The following is an 18532-nucleotide window of genomic DNA, read 5'->3' as shown; positions in this document are numbered from 1 at the left end:
AGTCCACAATAGTCTCAGTCGTGAGGTACGTGGTCTGCTTCGAGGCGGGGCAATTCTTGATCGAAGATGGGCAAGCGGTCACCGTATGCACGGAGGTTGTATACACGGTGGACGTGGTGAATCCCTCGTGTTCAGTGGCACTGGACGCGCGGGTGGCTGTTGCAGGCACGTGGGTCCCCGTGGCAGTAACCGGGCAGATGGTTGTATAGTCGACCACAGTTTCGGTGGTCAGGTAAGTGGTCTTCGCGGAGGCAGGGCAGTTCTTGATGGTCGACGGGCAGGCTGTGACAGTATGCACCTCCGTGTGCGAGACGGTGGAGGTGGTGAAAGCCCCAGAGCCGGAGATAGCGTTGCTGGACCCCGAAGTGTTGACTGTTGAGCCAGAGCCCGGCTGGGAGATAGACGAGCTGGACACTCCGGAAGCATTAGAGCTGGACGACCCAGATCCAGCGCTGACTCCCGACGATCCAGAAGCAGACGAGGAACCAGACGAACTAGTCGAGCCAGAAGAAGAGCTAGATGAGCCTGACGAGCCAGAAGTGAAAGCTGAACCAGAAGAGGAACCAGAAGAACTCGACGAGCCAGAAGAACTAGATCCAGCGACAGCTCCTGATGATTCAGACCCAGACGAGGATCCAGACGAGGATTCAGAGGAGCTCGACCCACCAGACGATTCAGAGCCAGAAGAGCCAGCACCAGAGGAGTCCGAACCGGAGGAGCTCGAACCGGGAACAGAGCCAGAGCTGGGCCTAGGGCTTGGGATGATTGATGGGCTGGGACGGGTCACAAACAAAGGCACACTCGAGCTGGCCTGGGGACTGGGAGTAGGGCTTTGCACGGCAACACTGACAGCAGATGATGGACTTTGAACAGCAATAGCCGAGCTCTGGGAAGTGAGAGGCGAGTTGGACGCAGCCGCAGAAATAGTAGGAGTAGCAGCAGCGGCAGCAGAGGCGGCGCATTGTTCGACAGCCGCAAGACTGGTGTCCACAATAAGATCCGAAACCTCAACCGTGGCCCCGGTTCCATCACAAACCACCTTGATCGTGAGGGGAGAGGTCCTGGAGGATGAACTGCCTAGGCAGGTCGAGAATGGGGCCGATGAACCCGCTGGGACGGTCAGGCTGTCGATGAGATCGTTGCCCTGATAAATGCTCAGCGCGCAGGAGACACCACTGCGCTTGCGCTTGGTGGCAGTCGAATCGGAAACTGAGATTGTGCCCGAAACCGAGGCATCGTCGGAGGTATCTACGGACTGTGACGCCTCCAGAGACGTTCCAGCAGTGGTATCGGCCGTGAGCGTGGTGCCATTGTCATCGGTTGCAGCGGTCGTGCCAGAAGACGTCGACCAGGTGGCTGTCGAAGCACTGCTGGCGGTGGATGAAGCAGCGGGGAAGGAAGAAGTCGTTGTAGCCAAGGCCGTAGTCGAGGAGCCCAGCGAAGCGTCACTGCTGGTGGTGCTCACGGCGCTCGACGTGCTGTCGCTTGTGGCGGAAGTGACGGTGCTTGCGGCACTCGCGGAGGAGGTTGGGTCCGAGCAGGCGCTGACCATGGAGATGTCGGCCAGGCCAACGACAGGGTTTCCGTTGGAAGCTCCCTGAGAGCAACTGATGGTGATCACAAAAGGAATTCCGGTGGAGGAAGTGGGCGTGTACGTCCCAGAGACACTCGACCAGCCACTGGAACGGCCAGCCACGAGGGCAGCAGATGCTGCAGTGAAGGAATTGCCTTCGACGGCGACTGTAAGGGTACAGGAGGCTCCGGTCGAATCGTCCGTCGTGATGGACCAGTCCAGGGAGACATGATAGGAGGTGCCTACCTCCACCGAGGGAATGTTCTGACGCACAATCACCCAGCTATAGCTGAAATCGTCGATCTCACTGTAAGGGGGTTAGGGTTCGCCTGCATCTTGGCTATGCATTTGGCTACGCATTGACTAGGCACACTTACAGGTAGGCACCGCCATCTGGACCCCCAGTATCGACCACCGAAAAGGTCTTCAGTGTAGGGCCGGCACTCGTACTCCAGAAGGAAGTGTACGCCGACGACCCTCCTTGAATGACATCGGTGCCCGTACAGGCCGCAGCCATCTGGATCAGCGGCATCAAGCCCGCTCCGAAGAGCAGGGTACGTAGAGGAGCCATCGTGTACCAACTACCTGTCTATCCATGTTGAAAGGCAGGGATTGAGCTGAACATATAGTGAGGATCTGTTCAAGCTCTCCTGGTCGGACTCGTATTCTTTTTTTTGGTTTCTTGTGGCCTTCGAATGGATCGCGTTCACTAGAGGCGCAAAGAAGGCGAGTTTAGGCGACGGCGGAGGGGCGCCTCACACAATCCAGCAATTTAGGCCGACTATCCACCAGATTTGCCCCTGAACGCTCACGGTCAAGTCCGAAGAGTTGGCATTTCAGTGAATTCACTGGATCTCGCTCTCAATTAAGCTCGATTAGGTTTTTCGATTTGTGTTGTACCCCACCGAAGCCAGGGGAAGAGGAGGTTCCCAGGCCATGCTCCTTCTGCTCATTCTGCACGGGTTCCCACATGGGAATGAGGCCGCATGATGCTCGAGATCTCCAGTCTATTGCTTGACTATTGGCTCTGCTCCTCGCGCCACCCTGGACTAGTGATGCTGCTGGAGGTCGGAGATTTCACCCGCAGTGAGTAGTAGTCCGGCTGCGACCGGGCAGGATGTGGGGAAGCCACCCTTGCCCATGGCGTGGTATGTGCAGCAGATCGAAGGACATACTTATACTCCGTACGTGAGCATACAACTATCCACAAATATGCACTATACGGCCTGTTCGAAAGATTGGTGTAGGTTTGGTCAGTGGCGACTGCGATGGCGCTTGACTACCTCCCTCTCCCGGGCTCTTTCTCGCCGTCCCGTCTAGGACTCACTATGCTCGATTTTCCTGGGCAGCAACCAGAATAACATGCTTCATAGACCAAGCTACGATCGCAATCCATGCATTGGAGTCATAACATCTACATCCATGTGGTTTTTAGAGATGATTTCGACTTCAGCAAAATCGCGACCGTTGGAAACGAAGCCATTGTTGGGGATCTCCGGCTGCGGACTTAGGGTTTCCGCGAGGTCCTCACTCTTCGAGTCGACCACTCCATCTTCTCGCAAGAAAGGATCTTGCTGCATGGCTCATGCTAATGATCTCCAGGATCGATCTCTGTGCTCATTCCACCTACTGAGCTGGCAGGTGGCCCTTAGTCTAGGTGGTCTGATCCCCAGGCCAACGGTCGCCGTTGAAACCCCCAGTGGAGCCAGGAAAGCCATCTGGAGGACGAATGTTGGCTGCTTCGCTTGCCTCGGCTTACGCTGGCCGGTGGGTAGGCCCGGGCTAAGGCTGCTGATCATCTCAACCTCCAATGAGGCGGTTCATCGAGCTGCTCGATGGGGCCTGCAGTCATCCTGTCATGGTGAGACGCGGCTGAAGGCTTAGGAAGAGCCAAGCAGGGATCATTCTCTGAGGTCAGCAACACCACCGTCGGCGTCTGCTATTAAAGGCCTTCTCCATCCACCACTGCTGCATTTTCTTTCCGTCTTTTCGAATACCTCGACACCAGCGAGCATCCATTCTCTAGATCTCCCGCCATGGTCTTTTTTCCGCCCAAGTGGGTAGGCGAATTGCCTCCCATCCCCGACACGGTCCCCCTCTGCGACTTCATGCTCGACGAGCGATATGGGCGTGCTCCCATCGACCAATCGCCCGCTCCATACGTTTGCAATGTCACCGGCCAGGGTTACTCACCGGCTGAGATCGTCCAGCGGGTGGATTACATGGCCCGGGCCCTTTCTCGCGAGTTGGGCTGGGAACCCAACACCGGGGCAGCAGAAGACAAAGTCATTGGAATCTTCAGTATGAATACGGTGGGTCAACAGTCCCTGAAGTCACATCCAGAGTCCCACCCGGAGCAATGCTGACGTTCCCTAAAAGATCGACACAATGCCTCTGTCCTGGGCGGTGCATCGATTGTCGGGGATAGTCTCGCCCGCCAACGCCGCGTATTCGGCCTCGGAATTGGCCTATCAGATGAGGGACTCCAAGGCCACGGTGCTTTTCACTTGTCTGCCCTTGTTGGCCACCGCGCTGGAAGCGACAGCCCAAGTCGGGATCCCCCGTCAGCGCGTCTTCGTGCTCGAGACGCCCGTCGAACCGGGCCAGTCGCTCCCCGCCGCAGCATCGGAGTTCGAGACGGTATCACAATTGGTCGCAGCAGGCCAGACGCTGCCCCCAGTAGCTCCGTTGAAATGGCAGGCCGGGCAGGGTCGCCGTCAGCCAGCATTTTTGTGTTATTCCAGCGGTACTTCCGGGCTGCCGGTACGATATCTCTCGCACAGCCAAACCCTCCCTCTCTTCCCGGCCACTGACTGTCCTCTCCCCAGAAAGGCGTGATGATCTCCCACTACAACATGATGGCCAACATCCTCCAGTTCAAGCAATACGATGAATCGTCGGGGATGCGCACCAAGGGCAAGTCCGAGGTGACGAGCTGTGTCTTGCCCATGAGCCACGCCTACGGGCTGAACTACGTCGCGCACTACGCGGCCTACCGCGGCGACCAGACGGTGGTGTTCGCGCGCTTCCAGCTGGAGAGCCTCCTGGAGGCGACGCAACGTTTCAGAATCACCATTCTCCTCCTCGTGCCACCCATCGTGCTGCGCATCGCCAAGAGCCAGGAGCTGTGCCGACGGTATGATCTCAGCAGCGTGGTGGGACTCTTCACGGGGGCAGCTCCGCTGGGCGAGGAAATCGAGGCAGCGGTGCGAGAGCAGTATCCCGCCATGAATATCGGTCAGGGCTATGGTGGGTGCTCACCAACACAATGATACATTCCGATACACCACTGACCCAGTGCCCTCCACCAGGAATCACCGAAGCCACCACCGTAGTCGGCCTAACCCCCATCATCGACCAATGGGCCGGCTCCGTGGGCTGTCCGATGCCAGGCTCGCAGTGGAAGCTCCTCGACCCCGACGGCAGCGAAATCACCTCCTACGACACTCCAGGCGAGGTCATCATCGCTGGCCCCAACGTGACGATGGGGTATCTCAACAACCCCAAAGCCACCGTCGAATCCTACCGGGACGGCTGGTACCACACGGGCGACGTGGGCGTGATGCGGCTGAGCCCCCAGGGCAACGAGCATCTGTTCATCATCGACCGGATCAAGGAACTGATCAAAGTGAAGGGGCTGCAGGTGGCCCCCGCCGAACTGGAGGCGCATTTGTTGGCGCACCCCGCCGTGGGCGATTGCGCCGTCATCCCCGTGCCCGATTCCGAGGCCGGCGAGCTGCCCAAGGCGTTTGTTGTCAAATCGGCGCAGACTGGACCGGATGATGCCGCCACCGTCCAGGCGATTGTCGCGCATGTGCAGGAGACCAAGGCCCGGCATAAGTGGCTCAAGGGCGGCGTCGAGTTTGTGGATCTCATTCCCAAGAGTCCCAGTGGGAAGATCCTGCGACGGTTGCTGCGCGATCGGGAGAAGAAATCTCGACAGGCGAAGCTTTGAGTAGCGGTGGTGAAGTTGAATGCAGGTTGACTAATCGCGGAATTCTAAGTAACTGAGAGTCACAAAATGATGATGTTAAAAGTCGCAGGGCAAAAAAAGAATGACCTACGCAGGGCTCGAACCTGCAATCTCTTGATTCGTAGTCAAGCGCCTTACCATTGGGCCAGCAGGCCAGCTGTTGAGGAAAGTCTTTTTTTCCTGGTCTCACACTCCATCACACAACTAAGTCTGCTGGACAATCATGCGACATCTTTTGCACTTCATCACACACCTTACATTATCCCAACTACACATACCACATATTTGACACTGAATTGACAGTTTGTCCTGCTCCTTCTATGAGAAAGTGATACTGACGCTGGGAAAACATTGTTGGACAGCCTCCAAGCATCCCTCCTTTTCACAATTGCTGTCTGCTAAAGATATATATGTGCTCGTGTCAAGCTGAAATCAAGAGCGTTCGGGGCACTCCGCATCCTACTCGCCCAATCTTCAATACATACAATGACAAGCAACTACTCATTCAATACACATCGCTTGGAGTATTAAAGCATAGATTAAGTAAATTATATAACTACTTTACAGGAATCTCAAACCCGAATTCGAAAAGAGGATGAAGAGAGTGGATCCCTCAGTCAGTAGGGCAGACCTTGGCACTCTTCGAGGTCTTGGTCACAGTCTCCGTCTCGGTGACGGTCTGATTGATAGTAGACGTGCGAGTGCTGGTCGTCCGCTCCGTGATTGTCACCGAGGGTTCAAGACTGAGAGTGGTTGTCTTCAGCACTGTAGTGGTAGGAGTCGCCAGAGTGACGGTCTCCTTGACAGTGGTCACGGTGGCCTTGGTTTTGGTGATGGTGCTCTGGGGCAAGGTGACCGTGGACTTGATCGTGGTGGTCTTCAGGCTGGTGACGGTCACCGTCGCTCCCGGCACAGACACAGTCGAGGTCTTTGTGGCCGCCGACGTGATCGTGTCAGTGATCGTGCTGGCCTTGAGCGTAGTAGTCTTTGCAACCACCGTGGTGCTGCTCTCTGTCAGAATGACGGTGACGGCCTTGATGGTTTCTGTGGCCACTTTGGTGGTGGCCGACACACTGGTGATGGTGCTAGTGGAGGCCTTGAGTGTCGAGGTCTTGCCAGTGGTCTTGGTTGTGGTAGATGTGACGTAGACCGTAGGCGAGGCGAGCTCGTCAGTCGAGGTCTTGACATAGGTCGTCAGGGTGGTATACTGAGTGACTGTGGCCGCGTTCACAGCAGCGCGGGGCAGAATCAGAGCGCGCTTGGCGTTGGCGGCAGGGATACAGCTGAGGGTGGTGGTGATACTCTTCGTGGTGGTCTTAGTGGAGGTCACGTCGATGGTGGTGGTGGTGGCCTTGGTGCTCTTCGTGCTAGTACCGCCGCTGCCCTTGGTGACGGTGGTGTACGAGGTGACCTTGACGGTGCCAGGAGTGGAGGTCTTAACGCTGGTTGTCGTGCTGGCCACGGTCTCGGTGATCGTCTTGGCCTTGGCAGACGAGGTCACGGTGCTGGTGGCGGTGACCGTGCTCTTGACCGTGGTGGTGACATCGCCCTCGGTGACGGTAGCGGTGACCGTCGTGGTGTCTTTGACAGTAGTCGTCTTGGTGCTAGCAGGAGCCGTGATGGTCTCGATTTCCGAACTGGTGATCACCGTCGATTTGATGCTCGTCACCGTCGGTTCGACGATGGTCGTGGTGCTGGATATGGTGGTCTTCTCGACGGTAGTCTTGAAAGACTCAGCCAGAGTCACGGTAGTGCCAATGTCCTGCGTGACCGTCACCTTGACAGTGGAGGTACGATCAGCAGGTGTAAGGGTGGTGAAGGCCGTCTCCTTATCAGTGACAGTCACGAGGGTAGTGAAAGTCGCCGTGGGAGTTGCCGTGGCCAACACTGATGTGCTGGGCATCACGCCGGTGCTGGTGACTGGCAGGGTCGTCGAGTTGCCCGGCACGAAAGGAGTGCCATCAACCAGAGTGAAGTTGATCCAGGAAGTCGAGGCGAAGAAGTTGGTGAGCTCAAATTGGGCGACCGTACTGGCATCCAGGACTGTCGCAAACGACGCCCGATCGGCGGTGGACGATCCAGGACCATAGTTCTGGTATTCACCAAACAGAACACCATCGGTCTGGGGACTGCTGGAGGACCACTGCTCCCATCCAGCCGCCTCGACGCAGGAGTCAAGGTACGATTCGACATATGCCACGCGAGCGTAGTTGTTCCAGGGGCGACCCAACGAGATCTCGGACATGCTGCCAGCTCCAGAAGCCGGGGTGATGGTGCACTGGTCGAACACAAAGCCGCCAACCGTGGTGCTAGTACTGCGCTTGTCGGCCGTCAGGTTAATGCCATCTTCGTTGGGAGAGATGGTCGAGTTGAGGAAGTAGCCAGATCCAGAACCCCAGATCATATCGATATTACCCTCAATGTAGCTGTTGCTGGCGAAGAAGTAGCCGTTGATCAACAGCGCATCTTGATTACCCGTGACCTGGCAGCCATAAAGTGAGGCGTATTTGCTAGACTTGACGGCGAATCCGAGGGAGGCGTAGTTCTTGGTAGTGCCGTAATTGTTCACGAAATTGATGTTGACTGCCTGGAAGTAGTTGCCCGTAGCATATACGGTGGCGCTGTCCGAGTTGGACTCGTCGGCCTGCGTGTCCACACCGTGGTTGTACTGGATCGTTACCTGGTTGCTCGAATAATCGAGGTGATTGTCCGAGTATCCCATGAAGATCGTGGTGCCGGAACGGTTGACCACCAACTGTTCCTCGTACGTACCAGGGTAGATGAACACCGTGGGTGTCACCTTGCTGGAGGTAGGCAGAGCGTTGAGTGCACTTTGAATAGTATCATAGGTCGTCACATTGGCAATAGCCGTCTTCGACACAATGTAAGCCCCAGCCGGAGGAGTCGTTCCATTATAGACCGTGGTTGAGTTCGAACCGGTGGTAGTTGTAGTTGTAGACGCAGGCTGAGGGGTGACAATAGAGTTCCAGTAAGTCATATCAATCCAGTCAGTCGAGCCCATAACCTCGGTCAACGTGTATGTGTCCGAGGTCAACAACGTACAGTACTCAAAGGCCTCACGCGACGCAGCATTATTCTCCCAGTTGCCGGGGCCAGAGTTGTTATACTCAGCGAACGTGACATAGTCGGTGCGAGGATCAGTCGTGCTCCAGACCTTCCAGCCAGAGGGGTTGATGATATCCGTGAGATAAGAGTTCTTCACAACCACAAGCGCATATTTTGAGTAAGGCCGACCCAAGTAGACAAGCTCGGTCAAGTCGACCGTGGCATCGCTGGCTGCCTCAAAAAGACACTGGTCAAAGATATACCCGCCAACGGCGGTCGATGAGGCACGGCTTTGGGCAGTGATGGCAGACTTCTGACGTTTGGCACCAATAGTGCAGCCCTTGAAGTAGGCCTTGGAGTAACCCCAGATGAAGTCGATGGCACCCTCGATGTAGGACGATTCGTAGTATTGGTAGCCAGTGGTACTGCCGGTGAGCAGGGTGTCTTGCCAGCCAACGAGGCTGCAGCCGTAGAAGCCGATTTCAGAGCCATAGATCGAACCAGCGAGAGTCACGTATGATGACTGCGAGCCGTCCAGGTTGTCGGTGTTGATGATATTGATGTTGTACAAAGCAATCTGGTTGCTGGCGGTGGCGAAAGTAGCTGTCTCAGCATCCGAGTGACCTGTCGGCAAAGGACTGACAGACAAGCCCCGCGAGTAGGTAATGGTGACTTGATTGTTCGTGTATGTAGCACCGGGACTGCCAGACTGATAGCCAATGATCATCACTGGGCCATCACGGTCCACTGACGGCACTTGCTCGTTGTACGAGCCGGCGTACATGAAGATGATCTGAGTGGAAGAGTCATCGGGCAGAGAAGCCAGCGCGTCGGTCAGACTACTGTACGAGCCGTTGACAGCACCGCTAGGCGAGACGAGTACTGCACCTGCCGGGGGCACAGTGCCACTAGTCGGATGCGCCCAGATGGCAGTGACAGTCGACGTCGACGTGTTGGTGCTGGTCGCGGTTGACGGTCCCGTCAGACTGTATGAAGGCACATAGTTATAGGCAGTCATGTCCAGCCAAGTAGTATCGCCGACCCATGACGACAAGCTATACGAGGCTGCCTGGGTGGCAGTCAGGTTGGTAGCGAAAGAGACACGGCTCGAGGACCAGGCTCCAGGACCGGAATTGTTGTATTCTCCGAAAGTCACATACGCGGTGTTGGGAGAACTTGTCGACCACTGTTCCCAGCCAGCAGCGTTGATGTGCTTATCCAGGTAGGAGTTCATGTAGACCGCAATGCTGTATTCCGAATAAGGCCGTCCGAGATATGACTTGCCGTAAGTCGACCCATAGGTGCTGGTGTAGGTGACATAGCAGGTATCGAAGACGTAACCGCCAGACGCGGTTGATGAAGAACGACTCTGCGCCGCAATGCACGCCCCTGGAGTGTTTGTAGCGATGTAGCATTGATGGAAGTAGGCGGTCGAATAGCCCCAAATGTAATCAATCGACCCTTCGATATAACAATTAGAGAAGACCTGCGTGCCCTTGTTGGCGAGCAAGGTGTCTTGGAAGCCGATAAAGGAGCAGCCATAGGCCGCCATGTTGGTGCCATAAAAGTCAGCAGCCAGCGCGGCTGTGTTGCTGGTCTGGGGATAGGTGTTCTGGAAGTTGATGTTGTACAGGGCCAAGCCGGTGCCGTCAGTCTTCTTTGCGTTGATGACAGGTGTACTCTCATCTTTGCCGGCACTGGTGAGCTCTCCATTTGAGAATTCGATGGTGACCAGGTTCTGGGTGTAATCGTTCTCGAACGAAGTCTCACCGCGCAGAGTGACCTTTCCAGAGCGCGTGATAGAAATTTGCTCAGTGTAAGTACCTGCAAGGATGTAGATGGTGTAAGCCTTGCCGTCACTGGGCAGAGCAGCGATAGCTGCAGTGATATTGCGATACTGTCCAGTGGTAGCATTCTGCGAGACCACGAATGTCGAGGTGCTCGTGGCTGCCGCACTCGTGGCTGAGGCTACGACAGACGAGCTCGCTGTAGCAGTGACAGAAGAGCTGGCAGAGGAGGAAACGGAGGAGCCATAAGCAGAATCCGGAAAGCCGGAGAAAGGAGCAATGGCTGATGTATCAATCCAGCTCGTGCTCCCCAAAACATCAGCAACAGAATACGCGCTATCATCAGACAGGATGTCCACGACACTGCTCCGCGAGCTGGTGGAGGCGCCAGGGCCAGTGTTGTTATACTCTGCAAAGGTCACACTGCTGCTGGACGACGAGATTAACCAACCCAGTGGCGCGATGTGGGCATCAAGGTACGAGTTCAAAACGGCAACATGGGCATTGGTAGAGTAGTCCCGGCCCAAGTAGGTGCTGCTCTTCGGGACGGAGCTATCACTGGGTACAAAGGCGCAGCTGTCGAAAACAAACTGAGATGGCCCATAGGAATTCTGGTAGGATTGCGCAGCAATGGTCTGACCGGTGGTGGTTCCATCCGTGATAATGCGAGAATTATACACGTAGATGCCACCGTAGCCCCAGATAAAGTCAGTGGTGCCCTCGATCCGACAATCGGAGAAGTAGAAGGCACCGTAATTGATCAGCAAACTTCCCTGAGAAGACTTGATGCCACAGCCGTAGAAGCCCAGGACTTGAGCCTTAGCAGCGACAGCCACTGCAATATTGTTCTTAGTGGGCGTATAGTCGTTCTCGAAATTGATGTTGTAGAAAGAAATCCCCTTGGCATAGTATTGGGACGCTTGGAACGTTGCGGTAGATGCAGATCCACCGTTGCTAGACAGCACTCCAGCGCTGTGGACGATGGTGACAGTATTGCTCGACTGGTCCAGCGCATTCGTAGTCTGCCCGCGGAATACAGTAGCTCCCTCACGGCTAATGGTAATGGCTTCCTCGTAAGTACCCGAAAGGATGTAGACGTACTGGGTAGTAGAATCGGAAGGCAGAGCAGCGACAGCCGAGGCAATGCTGATGTACTGCGCACAACCCCCAGAAGGACCAACCACTAGGGCACTAGTAGGTACCGTGGAGGGCAAGGAACATCCAGTGGAAGACGACGTGGTTGCAGACGAGACAGCGGAGGAAGAAGCAGACACTCTGACCGCAGCCGACGACACCGTAGTCGTCCCAGTAGCACTCGACCGAATCAGCGTCGAAGCAGCGCGGGTGGCTGTGACCTGAGATGCGGGTGCCGAGGTGGCACTGATGCTGGACGAGGCCGTAGTACCAGTAGTAGATGCTGATTGCTGGATGACATCAGCACTCTCAATAGCGGCCAGAACGTCAGCATCGACCCAATCGGTGTTTGTCGCGGCGAATTGATAAAAGACACTAGCAAAGACTTGGGCTGGGGAGAACCGAGTGAGGTCAGATGCACTCAGCAGGTGAACATATGCTGACCGCTTGGCTTCGTTGTTCGCATAGGAGCCAGCGCCGGTGTTCTCGAATTCACCATAAAAGTTCCGAGGGTCCGTAGAGTAGCTGTCGGTGTAGGCACCCGTGGCTGTGATCAAGCTGCCCAGAGTCGAATCCCGGTAGACCACCACGGAGCCGTAGCCATTGTTGGCCGCTCCAAGGTAGACGTTCTTCGTGCTGGTGCCGGATTTCTGCTGCACCGAGCAGGAATCAAAGACGACGGTGGAGTTGTAGAGAACCGAGTTATACGTAGTACCTCTGTTGTAGACGATCAAGGCACTATTGTCCACGGGTACGACCGTAGTATTGTACACATACAAGCCGGGATACCCATAGATGATCTTGTCCAGCGCTTCGATGTAGCTGTCGGCAATGACGGCAAGACCTAAGTTGGCATTGATACCCAGACTCCCAGCCGAGACGAATTGACAGCCATAGAACGCGTTCTTGGAGCCACGAATGGTGGCAGCTGCATAGCTGCCAGTAGCCGTGTTGACAAAGTTGATATTGCGGAAGGTGATACCAAGGACATTAGACGAAATGGTCAGAGGACTTGTGGCCGAGATGGTGACCTGGTTCTGGCTATAATCTCGCTGGCTGGGGGATTCAGCGATTACGGTAACAGTTGCGGTAGCCGAGACGGTCACGGCTTGGGTGTAGGTGCCGGCCTTGACGGTCACAGTGGGGATGCCCATCGACTGAGCGTAGGAAATGGCATCTCCAATGGCGGTGAATTGACCGGAGGTGTCTGTGGCAACGACGACAGCGGTGGAAGATGCTGGAGAAGAGTCAGTGATGTGAGAAGAGAAGGGGATACATGGTGGAGACAAGACTGACTCGAGGCGGACGTCGTGGCAGCATTCTCAGCGGATGATACAGTAGTCACTACCCGTGTGGCAGTTGTGGCATCCTGCGTGCTAGCTGGGGATGCTGCAGCCGCGGTAGGGATGACTGCCTGAGAGGTGACGGAAGAAGAGGACGGTAGGGCAGCAGCACAGCTCTGGGCCAGAGCCAGGCCGGCGACGCCCAAGACAGACCAGACTTGCATGGTGGTTGTCGTTACTCGTCCGATTCTGGACCACGATCAAGCGCGGAACCAGTCGGAAGGAGGTAGTAGGGACGAACAGGGGTAGAGATTAAGGGCCATGGGCCATGGACCATCAGGAAGATATTTATACACTGAGCCGGGCAGTTGAGGGCATTCGGCCTGTAGGTGGCGGCGAAGAGTTCTGCAGGCCAGGGGCAAGCGTAGCCGAGGGGATTTCCAGGGCAGATCGATCATGGTCCCGGTGACACCACGATGAGGGCCGGGGCACTAAAGCCCAGGATGGGATTTTGATCCGATTACGAAGGCGATGAAGACTAATAGATTGCTTGATTGCTGAAGAGCAGCTGCCAAGCACGTGGCGTCGGAGTCCAGCCGGAAGAAGCCCTAACGCTTCACGATTGGTGGCATATCTGATAAGCACCAAGCACCAGTTTGGAACGGCCGAAAGGACGATAAGCATTGCGCATGGTTCGGGCCAGGGGTAGGTAAATCTAAGCGATTGGCATCCGTGTCGATCGGTTCCTGGCCTCGTGTCTTCCCCCCTTCCTGACCGGAGATCATTCGCTTCTCGCATCTCTTGCATCAGGGTTGACAGACTCCCTTGGCACAATAGGCACGAGATGATGTCTGTTGCCCTCTCTCTCCCTCTCTTTGTCTCCCTAGGTGGATATGGATTGGCTGTTGCGTGGACAAGTGCAAAATTTGCTCTCGGGATCGCAGCCCCCTTTCTCCCCGAGTGACCTTGGAAGGGATCGGGTGTCAGGAACGCCATAGACTCGGCCAGATGCTGCAAAGATGCGGCCGGGCCTTGGAGTGGCTAGATCGAGGGGTGTCGAGTGGACGAACCGAAGTTTGGCTGGCAGCGAATTCCCGGTTGCGGGTCTGCGGGTCTGGCATTCAGCACCGCCACACTGACCATCCATCGCCTGAGCGGGAATGGGATTCTCCGAGCTGGCTCCATTGAGGTAGTCCGCCGGTCGTGGCGTTTGGATGAGCCAGTGTTGGTGGTGCGGTGTCTCCGATGGAGATTTGAAGGAGATTTGACTAGGTAAGTAGTCGATGGCTCAAGCGGACGTTCCAAGGATAACGGAGGCTCTGGAAGAGAAGAAGGGAAGCATTGTGGCAAGAGAATTTCGCAAGAATGAAAGAATGAAAGAGTGACCAGAAAAGCTTTGGATCATGTGGAGTGCAGGAGAATGAATCCGTTGGAGAGGATGGAAAGGATGGAAAGGATTGGTGTTTTGGTGTACAAGTAAGAGGGAGAAGTTGGAACAAGAACTTGGAACCTGCAGGGACGGGATTTTCGATTCCAGGTTGGTTGCCTCAGGCAGTAATATGCACCCCGCACTATGCACGCTGACATAATGATACCTGACACTGCATAATTATACACACACCTTTCTAGGTATAGCGGCAGCAAATCTTAGCCATGCAATCAAACTCGCCAAACACGCCAAACTGAACTCAGGGTCATGCAATTTCGACAGACTTCGATAGTAATGCTACTCAAGTACGACTAGGTTGCGCTAAGTGGGGCCAGGCCTGGCTTGATACGAGGAGTTTCACCTGCAAGCCCACCAACAGCAAGCCAACAGCAAGCCAACAGCAAGCAACAGCAGCAGTAGCATTAGCATTGCGCAGGGGCACCAGGGACCGATGGAACTTTTATATTCGTTGTAGATCGCCCGCTCTACAGTTCAACTTTAAAGGTTCCCTGCAGCTTTACCTAGTAACCATGAAATCTACCGTCTACTCGCTGGCAGCTCTGCTGCCCTTGGTCCTCCCGACCCAAGCCAACGACCTCTGGGCGCAGGTCAGCTGCTTCACCTCCACTGGAAACATGGAGAACATGGGGAGCTATGAGTTCCAATCGGTCGGCCACTGTACAACTGAATGCGAGAAGGTTAACGGGGTGTTTGCCGCAGTGCAAGAGGAGCTGTGTTACTGTGGAACTGCGGCTCTTGATATCCAGGACATGGCCTTGGCCGATGACGAGAGTGCTTGCAATGCCACGTGCCCCGGTTATGCTGTTGATACGTGTACGAATGAAGTTCTCTTTCCCGAGACAATGCCTGTCTATCTTGCTGACCTGACCTGACGAACAGGTGGCGGGGATGGTGTCTATTCCCTGTGGGTTTCGCAAGCATATGCCTTGAGCCTAAATGACGACGACGATGAGTCCGGCAGTGACTCCTACAGTGACTGGAACAATACATCCACTGCTGTCGCAATCACCAATGCCTCTGCTTCCTCGACCACTGCGATAAATGCTGTATCGACATCGCCCAGTGTCAGTGGTCCCACTTCATCAACGACTGCTGCGGCCAGCCAAACCGCGACGGGCAGTGCTGCCATCACCACGACTACGTCTACCTCGGGAGCCAGTCGCCGCTTCAGAATTCTCTTTTTCTGAGGATGCAGGGGTGGTTAAGTCAATCTCATGGTGTATCCACATAAATATAAATATAATGTATATTATCCTCAACATGATACTAAGGTTGTTTCTCATTCGTGGAAGTTGGCTGCCCGGGGATGACGCGATCTGCAGGCTGGATGACACCCCGGACCCTAGGGTCGTCACTCATTCATTTATTTATTTAGAGTACAAATCCTGATATCACTCCGCGCCACAATACCTTACCTGTCACCATCTCCTTAACCTTGGAAAACATCTGATGACACAGCAAGCAAGTATGGTTCGTTGGGGAATTTTAGGTGCGAAGAGGTGATTTCCAGGCCCAGCTACAGTCCAACTTAGCGCTCATCCCATCTTGATTAGGAACCGGCGACAATGCCACCAGTTAGTCGTCCATCGAAAAACTCCCAATCACTTCCAAGTTGCCACCTTTTAACTCAGTATACCTACCACGTACAGAGTTCGTCAAAGACCTTCTTATCGACCCTGCCACTCGCCAGGTCCACGATGTCACCCATGACATTGTGGCCGTCGCTTCGTCCAGCGCGATAGAAAAAGCCCAGAATCTCCTCTCCACTACCCACACCCCATCCACCGCTCGTGCCTACGGTTCTTACGAAGCCCTCGTCGCTGATCCCAACGTCGACATTGTCTACGTCGCGTCTCCTCACTCACATCACTTTGCCCACACGCGTCTGGCCTTGCTCGCCAATAAACACGTCCTCGTGGAGAAGGCTTTCACAGTGAATGCCGAGCAAGCCCAGGTACTCGTGGATCTGGCCAAGAAACGAGGACTTTTCCTCATGGAAGCGCTTTGGACCCGGTTCTTCCCTCTCACGCGCCACGTACAACATCTCGTCCGAGAGGGGGTCATCGGGACGGTTCAGCGGATCGTGGCCGATCGGAGCCTGGGTCGCAACGTGGAGGAGCTGTATGGCACCGAGCATCGCCTGGTCAGCCCCGCCTTGGCTGGCGGCGCCTTGCTGGACTGTCGGTTTTTTGCCAGCCTCCGCCAAATCTCAGTCTCCATGCTAACATAGGATCTTGTTTCTAGTGGCCATCTACCCCTTGACCTGGGTCTTCCTTTTCCTGAGTCCCGACCGGCCTCTCGCTTCGGTTTCCCTGCGAACGACCGGCTCCGTAACCAAGTACAAAGAAACCGGGGTAGATGAGACCGTAACGGTCGTCCTCACCTCCCCTGAAACGCAGACGCAGGGGGTAGCGACGGCTAGTCTCCGAGTCACGGCCGACCCGCAAGAACCAGGTGTCCGCATTCTTGGGACAAAAGGACAGATCCAAGTATTTGGACCCGCCGCGCGTCCGGATAGTATCAAAGTGGTGGTTTATGGGTCGGCGGAAGACGTTTCTACAACCGCATTTCCGATCCCGGTGGGCCATGGACTGTTCTGGGAGGCAGATGAATGTGCCCGGCGCGTGCAGGCTGGCGAGCGCGAATCGCCGGTCATGCCCTTGGCAGAGACGCTAGTGATGATGAGGGTGTTTGACCAAGTTCGCGAGCAGAATCAGTTGCAGTACCCGGATGAGATTGAAGCTATTGCATAGGTCCCGGGGGCACCATATACCACTTTCCGTTCTTGGAGCTGTCAGGTGAATATGAGGATCGCAGCGTGTGAATGTGCGATCCGGCTTATCCCGTCGAAGTCCATCCTGATCTAGGTCACGATGAGTGGTTTCTAGTCCTCCAGCTAAATTCTCCGGTGAGAATAAAGACATCATGGGGAAAGGACAATTTCCAGACACACTATAAGAAGTTCTTCACAATCTTACCGGGTTATACCCTCAAACAGTGATGGGTTGACATCCTCCTCTTGCTATGGCTTTTCTGGGCATATTTTGATGTAGTGTTTCGGTTGGACGAGTTGTGGAACGGATGATTGCACTCATTTTCACCGGCGTCGGAAGTCACATCATGGTGTATATAAAGATTCAGGCGAACACACCTGGTGGCGACTATCCCCTCTGTAACCCCCGCTTAGTCCGCTTACACACAAACGGAAAAGGCTACACCATGATTTTCCCTTTGAGAAACTCCCTGCGATCACCCAGATCGAGAAGATCGCCCAGATAATCGACGAGGCCGAAATCAAGTACATCGTGTGGACTGGCTCCATAGTTCAGCTATACGGAGTGGAGGATACCCAGCTGGGCGTGCCTCACTACATCGAATTTGTCGTCGAAAATGCCTCTATGGTCCGTGCCGTCCAGCTTCTTTACGAGAAGAGCTTCAGTCGTGGTCTGAACCAGGTGTGCGGCCGATCCGGGGGTTTTCATGATGTGGGAACCGAAATCGTGCAACTGTCCACCGGGGGCGCGCCGCACTTGGATCTGTACCTGCGCACATGCTCCAAGGCCCTTGGGTCATGTGTAGTCCCCGAGGACGATGATGAGATCTGGATGAATGAGGACCAGTGGGAACTCCCCAAGTTCGTTCTAACCAGGCTTAGAATGCTGAAGCCGGTGTACTACATTAAGATGCACCTAATCCAGTGGGCGCGGTGGTGGTGTTTGGAGCCGGAAGAAAGCTATCACTGGTTCATGGGCGCACGCGTCCTGGACTATCTGATCTCAAGGAAGCTCAAACCGGAGGTCATCGGCTATGAGGCCCTGGACCATCACTTGGATGGAGTCTGGCGCGCGGTGCATGCTCGAGAGCCTTTCAAGGAGCTTGAGGTCTATGTGCAGCGCATGGCGCAGGCCTTGGACAAGGCAGGCATCCTCGCGCCTTTGCCCACCCCTCAGTGACCAGAGAAATTGGCTCGCGACATCTACGATGGTGATGTCCCTGGTTACAGTGCTTTTGCCGGGGGATCCATGGCGACCACGTCTGGCGATAGTTTTCATCCCACAATCGCGAATACTTCGGTTGCGAGTATTTTTGCAGCCCATAGTGATCCCAGCACGCCTGTGACTGAGGAAGAGCCGCCAGCGCCCTCAAAAGCTGTGGCAAGCACTGCCACTTCGGACTCCGACAATGCCGCGGTTCAAGTTCCTGGTACACCTGAAACTGAGTGGACTGCTAAGACTGACGTTGCTGAAGAAGGTGACAATCCCGGTG

At 55.3% G+C, this 18532-nt stretch overlaps 4 protein-coding genes and 1 non-coding gene across 5 annotated transcripts; 3 read left to right on the top strand and 2 right to left on the bottom strand.

Moving 5' to 3' along the window:
- Positions 1–3609: 3609 nt before the first annotated feature.
- On the top strand, positions 3610–5528 carry BO95DRAFT_356211 (acyl--CoA ligase; the record flags this gene model as incomplete). Its single annotated transcript, XM_025582291.1, has 4 exons — positions 3610–3885; positions 3953–4336; positions 4402–4822; positions 4885–5528. The coding sequence occupies 4 exons, from the start codon at positions 3610–3612 to the stop codon at positions 5526–5528; spliced, it is 1725 nt and encodes a 574-aa protein (XP_025445253.1).
- Positions 5529–5629: 101 nt separating this feature from the next.
- Positions 5630–5701, bottom strand: BO95DRAFT_t75. The gene has a single exon. It is a non-coding gene; the product is annotated as a tRNA-Arg (tRNA).
- Positions 5702–6079: 378 nt separating this feature from the next.
- BO95DRAFT_383504 (putative pectin methylesterase) lies at positions 6080–13031 on the bottom strand. The gene is made up of 3 exons (XM_025583424.1): positions 12830–13031; positions 11792–12770; positions 6080–10594 (listed from the first exon to the last, which is right to left on the bottom strand). The coding sequence occupies exons 2-3, from the start codon at positions 12685–12687 to the stop codon at positions 6160–6162; spliced, it is 5331 nt and encodes a 1776-aa protein (XP_025445252.1). The 5' UTR covers positions 12688–12770; positions 12830–13031; the 3' UTR covers positions 6080–6159.
- Positions 13032–14686: 1655 nt separating this feature from the next.
- On the top strand, positions 14687–15601 carry BO95DRAFT_512207 (uncharacterized protein). The gene is made up of 2 exons (XM_025591502.1): positions 14687–15079; positions 15146–15601. Exons 1-2 carry the CDS (start codon positions 14776–14778, stop codon positions 15451–15453), a joined length of 612 nt encoding a protein of 203 aa, XP_025445251.1. The 5' UTR covers positions 14687–14775; the 3' UTR covers positions 15454–15601.
- A 123-nt stretch (positions 15602–15724) lies between these two features.
- Positions 15725–17185, top strand: BO95DRAFT_383501 (Gfo/Idh/MocA family protein). The gene is made up of 4 exons (XM_025583423.1): positions 15725–15755; positions 15820–15840; positions 15916–16450; positions 16551–17185. Exons 1-4 carry the CDS (start codon positions 15734–15736, stop codon positions 17017–17019), a joined length of 1047 nt encoding a protein of 348 aa, XP_025445250.1. The 5' UTR covers positions 15725–15733; the 3' UTR covers positions 17020–17185.
- Positions 17186–18532: the final 1347 nt, after the last annotated feature.

The sequence above is a fragment of the Aspergillus brunneoviolaceus genome, assembly GCF_003184695.1.
Source record: "Aspergillus brunneoviolaceus CBS 621.78 unplaced genomic scaffold BO95scaffold_13, whole genome shotgun sequence".
Lineage (NCBI taxonomy): Eukaryota > Fungi > Ascomycota > Eurotiomycetes > Eurotiales > Aspergillaceae > Aspergillus > Aspergillus brunneoviolaceus.
This window is presented reverse-complemented; position numbering and strand designations above follow the sequence as displayed.

Bases quoted from the DNA above. Each gene is read 5' to 3' on its own strand.
- BO95DRAFT_512207 (XM_025591502.1), top strand. From the start codon at position 14,776: ATGAAATCTACCGTCTACTCGCTGGCAGCTCTGCTGCCCTTGGTCCTC. The intron at 15,080-15,145 runs GTACGAATGAAG...CCTGACGAACAG, and splicing joins CGGTTATGCTGTTGATACGT to GTGGCGGGGATGGTGTCTAT.
- BO95DRAFT_383504 (XM_025583424.1), bottom strand. From the start codon at position 12,687: ATGGGCATCCCCACTGTGACCGTCAAGGCCGGCACCTACACCCAAGCC. The intron at 10,595-11,791 runs GTCCAGCATCAG...TGCTACAGCGAG, and splicing joins ACTACTGGTACTACGGCCTC to CTCGTCTGTCGTAGCCTCAG.
- BO95DRAFT_383501 (XM_025583423.1), top strand. From the start codon at position 15,734: ATGGTTCGTTGGGGAATTTTAG. The intron at 15,756-15,819 runs GTGCGAAGAGGT...CATCTTGATTAG, and splicing joins GGTTCGTTGGGGAATTTTAG to GAACCGGCGACAATGCCACC. The intron at 16,451-16,550 runs GTTTTTTGCCAG...CCTTTTCCTGAG, and splicing joins GGCGCCTTGCTGGACTGTCG to TCCCGACCGGCCTCTCGCTT.